At 23.1% G+C, this 12,712-nt stretch overlaps 1 protein-coding gene and 1 non-coding gene across 2 annotated transcripts; one reads left to right on the top strand and one right to left on the bottom strand.

The window, feature by feature from the left end:
• The first annotated feature begins 42 nt into the window (after positions 1-42).
• TRNAV-AAC (transfer RNA valine (anticodon AAC)) lies at positions 43-116 on the top strand. The gene has a single exon. It is a non-coding gene; the product is annotated as a tRNA-Val (tRNA).
• A 6,713-nt stretch (positions 117-6,829) lies between these two features.
• Positions 6,830-10,388, bottom strand: LOC110653023 (cytochrome P450 714C2-like). Its single transcript, XM_021808644.2, has 3 exons — positions 10,178-10,388; positions 9,835-10,062; positions 6,830-7,138 (listed from the first exon to the last, which is right to left on the bottom strand). The coding sequence occupies exons 1-3, from the start codon at positions 10,178-10,180 to the stop codon at positions 6,830-6,832; spliced, it is 540 nt and encodes a 179-aa protein (XP_021664336.2). The 5' UTR covers positions 10,181-10,388.
• Positions 10,389-12,712: the final 2,324 nt, after the last annotated feature.

Genomic DNA, 12,712 nt, shown 5'->3' with positions numbered 1-12,712 from the left:
TGCTGTATTTTTGTAAAATTAAACATGCTAAAACATCAATACGGTGTCGTGGTGTAGTTGGTTATCACGTCAGTCTAACACACTGAAGGTCTCCGGTTCGAGTCCGGGCGACGCCATTTTGTTTTTTTCTAATGATTTTTCTCGAAATGGGAAACACTTTTGCTTTCAGCTGGGCAATGTTTTAAATTGTCCACAAAAAGTCCTTTGTGAACCAAACCCATAAAGGCAGCATCTCCCCTCTATCGTGCCAAGAAACCCAAAATCCACTCTGTATGTTACGAACCCAGACCTAGTAACTAGAGATGACCATTGTTACTAAACCCTATCCAACCCACTGAACATGATTAATTTTCTTCAATCCCATTTTAGTTTTATATTTGTGGAGGGTTAATTTAAAAGAAAAATTCTTCACAGAAAATCACCTAACGAAAAAGTCCCTATCTTAACTTCAATTCCATATGAAACAGAGACGGAAGGAGCAATCCTTGCCTCCCATTAACATTTCTACCGGTAACTCCCAAACTACCTTTGTCCTTGCGACCCTACTAGCAGATTTGCCCTATTCTGTTCCTCAGCCATCACCTCCATGACCTGTTCTCCAAAGTGGTTTTCTTGGTTTTTGCTTTATATTTTTAATTGAACTTTGGCTTTTGATTGTTTAAATGTTGAATTTTAAATGTATTTCTTGAGTTTTCAGGTGGTGAACTTTAATGTCTCATGTTCGTGGATTTTCTCCTATTTGTTTTGGGATTTTGTTGGATTCATTTCACTTATTGCTTCGGTTTGGTTTATAAAAATAAGAGGTTCAATTCTTTCTTTTTTCAGTTAAATTGAAATGGAATTAATTAATTGCCCATCCTAAACTTAAAATTACCCAAACTCGTAATAAGGCTATTTATATAAAATTAATTATATTAATATATATGACATAAAAATTTCTTTTGCAAATTTCCTAATAAAAATTATAATATGCTAATTTATTATTCTCAACCATCACATACAAACATCTTATGGTATTGACAGATATACATATCTCAAACTCTTATACATATAGAACCAGAGATGGAACTTGACTTCATTTGTAAGCTTTTACTTTGAGAAATAAAATCAAGATAATATTTTTTAAATAAAAATATTTTAATAAAATTATGGACTATACTATAAATAAAACTTTTTATTCGGCAAACCAAGATATTACAAATTCAAATAGATAAATAGACTAAAAATATGAACAATTTTAAAATTAAAGAACTAATTTAATTTTAAACAACACCATATTAAAATTTTACTTTTCACAAAATTAAGGGGCCAATTTAATTTTAAGTCTATAGCACCGTATAAAATTTTAATTTTCATAAAATTAATAAGGGTTCAATTTTAATTTTTCACAAAGCTAGGGACGGTTAGTGGAATTTACTTTAATATTCACATTAATTAATATTATGTAAACATATCTAAATTTATTAGTACTTAAATTTATATTGAATTTATATTGCCAACAATAAAAGGGTTAATCTTCCCTTTTTCGTAAACCTTTATTGCAAATACTTATTCAGCACACTTGTACACATACCACATGCTAACTCAGACAAAGCAGTTATATCTTTCGAACGAGGAGTTTCACACCATGCTCAGGCTCTAAAAGCAGACTAAATTTCGGAGAGTGACGATAATTATTTTATTTAATAGAGATAAGGATAAAATTAAAAATAATCTATCTATCTATATAAAGTAGAAAAGTATTCATAAGAAAATATCTTCATAATATTGTCACGCGGCTAACACATAGCATTTTTATTCACAGTATTGTCACATGACATTCTCTAATGTATGTAAATTATAAATTATTTAATAGTTACCTTATTAATAATGCAATAAGTAGTCATTATTATAAAGTAACTTATAAAATATTAACATATATTAAATCAAAATATATTCTATTAAACAATATCATGCTTATATTCATATGAAAATTAGATTCTTTTTAAATCAAAATATCAATTTGTATTTATATTTAAATATAAATTTATTAAATTGAAATAGCAATTTTATATTCAAAGCATGATTTCTAATTTTTTTTATATGTATTTATTATTTACCATATTAGAATAAAATTATAGTATTAACAAAATTAAAAAATCATTATACTTTTTTTTAACATTTACACAAATTAGTATTTTTAAACTTTTAATAATGTACTATTTTAAAATTAAAAATCTATATTATAAATTCTAATCGCCATATTAATTATATTAATTTTATAATTAAACTCAACTTATTATATTACTTCTTAATTTTTAAATAATATATATTTATCTATTTAAATTTTTTCTCATATAAACAATTTGTTTTATATGCTTTGTATGTAATTATATACTATTTAAAATTCTAAACTCATATAACTTTATTATATATTACATGCTAATTAAATATTTTTTATAATAGACATGAATTTTTTTTTTATAATACTTTTCCGTTGTTATATATATATATATATATATATATATATATATATATATATATATATATATATATATATATATATATAGTAGTATTTACAAAGGATTTATAAATTCAATTTTATTTAGAACTAACTTGTGGGAACCCAATAATTATCTATTTATTTATTTATTTTAATTATCTAATAATAATTTAAAATATTTATCTAGAAATAAAATAAAATAAAATAAGATAAAGAATATTTTATTGGATGGTCTGTTTATATATATATTATGTTTTGAAATTAAATATATATCTGTAATCTGAACAACTCAATTCAATAATAACTCTTATCTCATTCTGCACCTAATAGAACTATTGAAATATATATACCCTAATAATCTCTTCTGCTAAACTTTGCTCTCAAAACCTATTTATCACCTCTTTTTTCTACCAAATACTCTCAACAGGTATTTTCATCATTTTATATATATATATATACTATTTATAATTTGATGTGCGCAGAGAATCTCTAAATTTCTACTTCTTTATTCATCACATTTAATTCTGTTTTCAAGGTAAAAATTTTCATTTTTTGTTCAATAATGAGTGAATTTGATTTTATTTTCTTTTCTTGATTTATTACAACTACTTTAGAAATTCTATTTTTTTTTCTCTTCTTTAATTATTGATATTAAATTGAGTTGATTATAAATACTGTGAGATAATAACCTTGAATTTATATATATATATATATATATATATATATATATATATATATATTATTTTATTTATTGTTTTTTAATATTTCTCTTTTATATTTTGGGTGTGTAAGAGATTCGAATATTCAATATGTCAGTTGAAATTATCTTTCGTCCATTGAAAATAACCATTGTCTTAGAGGTTCCAGATGAGTGGTAATTATAGTACATGACACTGTTTTAGTCCATTTTAAAATTTCTTAGTATTAAGTTTGTTATTAAATGAAATTTTAAATTAATATTTTAAAAATTATTTTACATGTCATTTTCTAGAGTTTTATTTTATTATTGAATTTTATTTCGATTTTGATTAAATAATTGATCTTGTCAACTATTTCTGCATTAGAGCCATTAGGATTCTGAGAACAGACCTTTAATATATTTATATTGATTGATACTTGACTATAAAATTTATCGATGTGTTACACTGAATTAATTTGAGATTGATTTGATCTTATTGATTATTTGAAATTATTGAAATAAACTATTGGAATTGCACTATCAGTTATTATTTGTTATCTGAAAATTTTTTATTGATTTTGATTGATTTGTACAAATTGATTTTCTGTTTTGAATTGGTATCTGTGCCCAGTATTTGTATCTGTTATCTGACCCCACTGTGTAGACTATCACGGTATTAGGTTGCATTATTGAGTCATGCATTATTACAATTTATGATTTGCATTAGTATCATATGCATTGATATCTGTGAAGGAGGAGGAAGGTATCTAATATCTAGTAGCGCACTTACCATCTGGTCTTTAGTGATATGGGGTATCATCACCCTAGTGTACTGTACCATAAAATTTTATTGAATGAATTTCTTTTATATATATGTTTTATTAAATTATTTTATTAATAATTTTGATAGCATGAGCATGATTTTATTTGAATAGAAAATTTATCGTGAAATTAATCAAGTGTTTGTCTGTTACTGTTTCGTTGTGTGCTATAATTATCATGCATTGAGCATTAGCTCAAACCACATTTTCCCTGTCTGTTATATGTTTTAGATCAGTAGAATTCTGTAGCTGATCCAAATATTTAGTCTATTTTCTATAGAAGGACAATCTTTTATTTTTTCTCATGGTATGCTCGAATTCATGTTTTATCGGGCTAATAATTAGTTTAGTTTATTAAACAGTTTAAGTTTTCATTTGAAATCTGTAGAGATTCCTCAGTTTACTTATGGGATATTTATGATGTTTATTCAGTATTTTGTTTATTTGGATTTTGTCTATTTTTTGGGATTAATAAGTGACAATATATTTATTCAAGATACTCTGATAAAACTTGAATGATTTAAAAATACTTAAATTATGCGTCGGTCACGGCTCAGAATTTTGGGTCGTGACATAGCTTATATATTAATGTAATAATACAAAATTTTAGAAATATATTTTTATATGAAATATTTTTTAATGAATTTATAAGAAATTAAATTAAAAGAAAATTTAATAAAAGAATTCATATATTTAGCTAACAACATTTTTTTTTTCGTTCTTTTACATTAATTTAATTATATTGTATAAAAATATTTTTAATTAAATAATGATAAGATAGAGATAAAATTTATAAGGATTCAGTAAAAAAAATGATTCATTAAAATAAAATACCTTCCTATATTATTGTAAATAATATAAATCACAAGGTCTTTTTATAAATTTTGTTTTAAATTACATTATAATAAAATTTAACTAAGTAGTATAATAAAATTTAACTAAGTATAATTTAAATGCAATAGGATTAAAAATTTTATGTTTATATAAACTCTAAAATTATATAGAAAACTAAATTCTAAATTCTAAGAAATCTTTATTGAAAAATTAAATAAAATTTTCAAATTATAATTTTATTGATATTTAAAATAATTAAAAAAAATTAGAATGAATAATATTGCGTTTTATTTTTTATTAATTTTATTAAAATACATTAAATAATTTTTAATAAATAAATAATACTTGTAGGATTATAATTGTAGAATTACTATATTAAGAATTATAATATATTTTTTAGCATAAGTAGAATTATTATTAAAATAATATTAAAATTTTAATTTATATTAATTATTGTAATATTAGAAATTAAAATTATTAGGTATTTAATTACAGATATTTCATTGCTAAAAGTTATTAGCGACGATATAACATATTATTATAGAATTGACATCATTAGGATTTAGCAATAAATTTTATGTTGCTAGACATTTAGCTACGATATGTATGGAAGTCACTTATTGCTAAAATTATTAGCGACATGTTTATTTGTCGCTAAATAGTATTAGTGACAAATTTATATGGATTAGTGACAAGTTATTGTCATTAATATACATTATTGGTAACGAATTATTTATCTGTTGCTATAAATACATTTTGTTTTTGTATTTTTATAATTAATAAATAGATTAATAATATTTTTTATTTTTTAATTTCTTATTTTAGTTAATTATTTTTATAAAATTTTATATTTAATTGAAGTTCAGTATAAGTAAGATTACAAATTTTAAATTTATACAGACTTTTAAATTAATTTAAATAATAAAAATATAATTATAATTAATTTTAAGAATGAAGGCTAATTTAGGCAAAGTCAATGTTCCCTTCCCTTCATACAATTATATATATAATATAGATTATATATAGATAGATTTTAATTATCTTTGTTATGAAATCCTTATTAAAAAATTTCAGAGATAAAAGTAATAAAAATAAAATTTGAAATAATTAATAAAAAGTTTATAGTATTACATTATTTTTATATATTAAAATTAAAAGAAAATATATAAATTAAAATTATTAATAGTTAAATGTATTAGCATTGACAATTTTTATCTAACACCTAGCATTCTCTTTTATAGTATTGCTAAATAGTATTTTCTATTATATGTAAGTTATAAATATTTAATAATCACTCTATTATATTATAATAAGTAACCATTATTATAAGGTAACTTATAATATATTTACATATATTAATTATATATATTTTTATCTATATTATATATAGATAGATTTTAATTATTTTTATTATGAAATCTTTATTAAAAAGTTTGAGAGATAAAAATAATAAAAATAAAATTTGAAATAATAAATAAAAAATTTAAAATATTACATTATTTTTATCTATTAAAATTAAAAGAAAATTTATAAATTAAAGTGATTAATAGCCATGTATATTAGCACGAGCAATTCTCATCTAACATGCGGTATTCTCTTTTATAGTATTGTTAGATAGCATTTTCTATTATATGTAAATTATAAATTATTTAATAGTTATCTTATTAATATTATAATAAGTGATGATTATTGTAATGTAACTTATAATATATTAACATATTATTTATATATATATATATATATATTTAATTATTTCTATTATGAAATATTTATTAAAAAGTTTAAGAGATAAAAGTAATAAAAATAAAATTTAAAATATTATATTATTTTTATATATTAAAATTAAAAAATATATATAAATTAAAATTATAAATTGTCACGAGTATTAGCACAGTAATTCTCTAGTTAATTAATATTTCTTAATTTTGTCAAAGTAATGGATAGTTTTTGAGAAAATAATTTTTAAAAAAATAACTAATAAAAGTACATGCCTTTAGCCTTGTTTAAGAACCATCAAATTAATTCTAAAAAAAAAAACCATGAAATATAATTAAGGAGAGGAAGGACATGCCTTGATAAAGGAATTCCAAGGGTAGTAGCACCACTCATGGCCTTAATAAGAGCTTGACACTTTGGAAATATTTTTATTCCTTTATGGTGATCATTCCCAAACATCATTTTTGAAGCTATGTAAGAGGTAAAGTTTCTCATATGTTGATCCACCATGACCTCGACAATCCCATCCTCACTCTTACTGTCAATTATCTTCTCCCACGTTTTAACTAGTATATCACCAGACTCCACAATCAGCTTCACCATATCCTGCAAATATGATTTATCTATTACTCTCTTATTTATTAACTTCAATATATATGAGACCATATATAATTAGAAAATTATTAGGTAGTCTCTATATTTTAATAAATTAACTATTTGGTCTTTATATTTTGTTTTTATTAAATTTTTTAATACACCTATCAAATTTTTTGTTAGTCAATAGATTTTAATACTAATCAAACTACTGTTTAGTCATTTTATTTAAGTTAAACAAATTAATTTGTTTCTATTTTTTAAAAACACTACTATTTAATCTCTCTATTTTAGTGAAAATAATAAGTTTGTCCCTGTATTTGGAAAAACATAATATTTTAAAATGAAAATTTTGTTATGTAGAGACTAAATATAAATTTATATTTTTTTTAAAATTATTCAAGTATTTTGTTCAATTCCCTGAGTATCATTTTCGTAATAACATGAAATTAAAAATTTAAATTTTATAATTTTAATATTATTTTATTGATATTTTTGTAATTTAAACAACCATTTGAACCACATTAATTATTATTATTATTATTATTATTATTATTATTATTATTATTATTATTATTATTATTATTAATGTACTATAAATTTTATTGCGTAAATACTTTGAATATATTAAAAATTTCATTTAAAAGATTATTGTTATTATTATTTTGTGGTATTTAAATTTATTATAAAATATAAAAATATATTATTTTTAGCATTTGTTGTTTGAGATATTTTAATTAAGTTTAATATTTATTATTTTTATTACTTAAACTTTATTTTAAGTGTTAAATTAGAATTGGACCTAATTGAAAGAAGAAAAAGGATCTAAGCGAAAAGAATAGAAAAGTTTAGGGAGTTATAGGAAATTAAAGACCAAAAAAAAAAAAACAAATTTACAAAACTAGAAGCCCCACCCGTTGCACAACCACCTTCCCTCTCTCCCTTTCAATTTCCTCCGACCACAAAGCAAACTACAGCCGGCAACGACTCTAGCCACCTCCCCCACCCTCCAGCGAATGCCGACGACCACTTGGGACGCTAAACGGCGAGCTACAGCCCCTTTTTCGGTGAAGTTGAGAATATATATATATATATATATATATATATATATATGATGCATTTTCGGTGGCGTTGGACTCTTCTCAACCCCAGCTTCCTTTTCCAACTAATGGTAGCTCTTATGGTTGCCTGAAGAGAGAGAATCGAAGAGAAAGAAAATGGGTCTCTCTAAGACTTTCCAATGAGATTCCAAACGATCCGGTCTTTGGATTGGGGATACGAGGCCACCATTGAACATAAAGCAATAAAATCTTCAAGATTGAATCTACCCCTCTCTAATCCTACACCATTTGAAAAAGGTGATTATCGGACGGTTTAGATTGATCGATGACATTTTTAAGCCTTTTCGATTTTTGTAAATTAAAAATAATTATATGATAATTACTAATAATTTATGAGTTTCTTTAAGTTACGATCAGATTGGCGATAACTCACCAGTATTCGGGATCGAGTTTTTAGCTCGGTCCAGACGCCTGATGGGCAGTTTTGGTAGGTGGTCATGTTTGCAGTCATTTTCAGACATTTGAGATGCATTCCAAGTAGCGGAACTTGTAAAGGTAGTCATGAACTCAAGTTGTATAGTTTTTACCTTAGTTAAATTAGCTGATTAATTTGTAAAATATTCTTACCTTAGTAAAATTAAGTAAAATAAATTTAATTAATATAAGGACAATGTAGAAGACCTCCAGAAATATTTTTGTAATTTTTTTGAAGTGCTGAAAATGATCAATTAGACGGTAAAGAAGTTATGGACCCGAACTAGAGTTTGAACATTTGAATCTAGATTAAATTTCTTGTAGGCCCTGAATGGGTATTGTAATTATTGTTGTAGGCCTAATGCCCTGTGTGCTATATTTGGTTGAGTTTTATTGCATCTATAATTAATATTTAAATTCTCTAAGTCGAACGCTCATTCTGGTTCAAATATTTTTTTCCTAAGTTACAGGAAGAACAAGTTTATTTTTGAGTCTAACTTGCATTTTTCACTACAGATTGTTGTGCTTCTTAGTTAGTAGTTTTTTTTATTATGATTATTTAGTTATTTATTTATCTATTTGTTTAATTTTTTTAGAACTCTACTGTGATATCAGTGTATAAATATATTGTACTAATTAATTAAACTTAATGGTATTAAATGTTTTGTATATACTAAGCATCAAGGTTTAATTGGGCTTCCCTAATTGTGAATTTTTGATAGTTATGAGTTAACCCAAATTAATTTATAATATTTTATTTCATTTTATTTTATATGTTGGGCCTTGAAATTGAATTTGCTCCTGGGTTTGGAAGTAGTAAGGCTTATTATAGGCTCAGGGGTTTTATGATGGCTCAAATACTAGTGCCGATCTAGCCCATAGAGTTGAGTCATGACAATTTTTATATTTTCTCAATTAGGAAACAATTTTCTTGAATTATTGTTAACTAATTAGTTTCAGTAAAATAGATTAACTAATAAATAGTTTAACTAGTATTAAAATTCATTGTCTAAGGAAAAATTGAATATATTAAAAATATGAGACTAAATAGTATATTTTTTAAAATAAAGAGAGTAAATAGTGAGTTTCATTAGATACCAAGACTAAATATATAGTAATTTTCCGTATATAATAATATAAATAAAACCTATATAATTAAGCTTAATTAATTACCTTAACCTTCGCCATGCAGAGTTGTGGAGCAATGATCTTTCTCTGATGAGACCAAACTACATCATTTGCTGCAATAACACCTTTGCCAAACAAAGGTCCTCTTTCGCTTTGCAGGTAAGCAGGTTTCCCAAGGTCCAATGATCTGAAGCGGCTTATTTCCTTCACCATCTCTACATTACTCACATACAACAATTGTAGCGCCCCAAAGTTCAAACCTGAACAACTTTCCTGTCGCAAATAATGGCTTCTTTTAAACTTTTTCCTTTTGAACATTCTGATGAAATTATTAATGGGAAAATTAAATAGAGAAAACCTAAAGGAAAATATATGTATAAAATAGCACCATAGTTGTTGGTCCAGTGCTTGAAATATGGTAAGACTGTTAAACAACCATCTATCTTTGGAGTTTTAGAAATTAGAGACACCATTCTCTTCATTTCTGGAATGTTTCCCAATAACATAGAAGGTGGAGGACCTGTGATCCTTTGCTCCCTAAGCTTTATTCTACAACCTTCAGGCTTCCACCAGACGCGGCGTAGACAAATAATTAGAGAGCCCAAAAGCTGAAGCAAAAGCAGTAGACAAGAGGGAATATCTCTTCCATTATTTCCTAGCAATAACAGAAGTTCATACCACAAGTCGCTACTTGACTAAGAACATATATATATATATAGGCTGCATTTTAAATTAATTAGACACACCTAATCCTGAGATCCCACCTGTTTAATTTGTGTGATAGATATGCAATTTTCCCTAAATTACTTGTCTTTTCTATCACTAGCACTTATTCATTTATTGCTTAGTAAAAGGGAATTTTGCATTATTATGATATTTTTTATTTGAGAAAGAGAGAAAGCATTTTGAACCAAAGAGATATGAAGAGAATTTGGCTTTCCTAAAATTTGGCTTACCTAAAATTTGGTTATTCCAGATTTCCAGTACCTGAAATTCATTTTTTTATTTTTAATTTGATATTTTATTTTTTATTAAAATTATTTTTAATATTTTGTTATATAATTTAATTATTAAAATTTATAGTATGAATAATTCTCTCACATAAATACTTTTTTTTAATCTTTAAATATTCAATTCAGATTTTTTAATAAAATTAATTTTTTATTAATTTTTATAATTTATTTTCTATGGAAAAACAAATTAGTTAACATATATAATTAAAATATATCATTACTCATTAAAATAAACAAATAAAAAATATTAAAAATATATAAAAGTATCTTCATGATGATTAGTCCATTAATAAAAAAATAACTAAAAAATAAGGATAAAAAAATATGTAAAATCAATATTGGAAACTCATCTTTGCATACATTTACAAATAATTATATTTACATTACTACTATTTTTTTTTAATAATTGGTAGTACTTAATCTTTTAATTTTGGATTCAACGGTCTCTTTTTAATATTATAAAGAATAAGAAATCAGCAGAAATTTAAACAAATTTTGAAAATTAAGACCAATAAATAAAAGTTAATATAAACATTGAAAAATACAAGAAATAAAATAATAATTTGAAAAATATTAGATGATAAAAGAAAATTTTGTAGTTCTTAAATGGCACAAAATACTCTCTAGTTTCTATTTATAGCGAAGATGATAAAGAACAATTCAAAAGAAATTACATTTAATTATTAAACAATTTTAATCACCACTAATTTGGGATTAAAAGTTTAGCCATTCAATAGTCATTAATTAATAGCCATAAGTTACAAAGCAAAATTTATTATTTCATTTTTTTAATCAATATAACATAATTATTAAAGAAAAGATAAAACATTAACATAATAATATTTAAAAAAACAATATTCATAATTAGCAAATTAAGCTCTTATTAGGAAGCACCATGTGCGGCCTCCAATAAAAGTTTAACTTGATTTATATATTTAATAACATATATATAAATAAAATAGTTATATAGCACTTAAAAAAATAAATTAGCAACTGACTGAATGGGTTACTAATTCATTAAAATGGATTGCTAATGGATTGCATTCAGTCAGTTACAATGAGCCTAATAATAATAGCAATCGATAGCCAAATCAATTACAAATTTCAACCAACAAGCAAATTAGTTACTAAATTAATTATGTTTAAAAAAAATAAAAATTTTTAATAAAAAACTATCAGTTGCTAATAGCAACTGATTTAGCAACAAAGACATCATCAGTTATAAAAAATTTGATGTTTTTAATTTTATAATTTTATAATTATTTTATAAATCGGTTGCTATTAACAACTAATTTAGTAATAAAAAATTTGGTTGCTAGTTTAAAAAATTATAAAAAAAATTAAATTTCTGAATAATAAATAAAAAATTCAAATAAATAAATTTTTCAAAAAATTACTAAAATAATAAATTATTAATGAAAAATTATTATTAAAAAAATTAATATAAAAAAATTATAAGAAATTACTAATAATAATTATTATAAAAAATATTAACAAAAATTAAATATAAAAATATATTTATAAGATAAAATACTAAAAAAAATTACCATATATATATAACAAAAAATTTGCTAAAAATTAACACTAAAAATAATTTACTAACAAAAAATATACAAAAATTTTTATTTTATGTCAAAAAAATAAATTAAATAAAAAAGATGAGAATGAAGAAGAAAAAAGACGAGAAAGAAGAAGATGATGAAGAAAATAGATGAGTAAGAAAAAGATGATAAAAAAAAAATAGTTGAGAAAAAAATGATGAAGAAAATATATTAGAAAAGAAAATATAATAAATAAAATATATGAAAATAAAAAAGATGATGAAGAAAATGAGAGAAAAGAGAAGAAAGAGACAAAAAAAAATGAGTAGTTGGGAAGAAAATGAGTAATAGGAAAAAAATGAGTAGTAA

This window comes from Hevea brasiliensis, chromosome 1 (assembly GCF_030052815.1).
Source record: "Hevea brasiliensis isolate MT/VB/25A 57/8 chromosome 1, ASM3005281v1, whole genome shotgun sequence".
Classification (NCBI taxonomy): domain Eukaryota; kingdom Viridiplantae; phylum Streptophyta; class Magnoliopsida; order Malpighiales; family Euphorbiaceae; genus Hevea; species Hevea brasiliensis.
This window is presented reverse-complemented; position numbering and strand designations above follow the sequence as displayed.

What these genes read in the sequence shown, in the direction of transcription:
- LOC110653023 (XM_021808644.2), bottom strand. An exon ending in TCTGCATGGCGAAGGTTAAG is followed by an intron (nt 7,139 to 9,834) that starts GTAATTAATTAA and finishes TCATATTTGCAG; the next exon opens with GATATGGTGAAGCTGATTGT.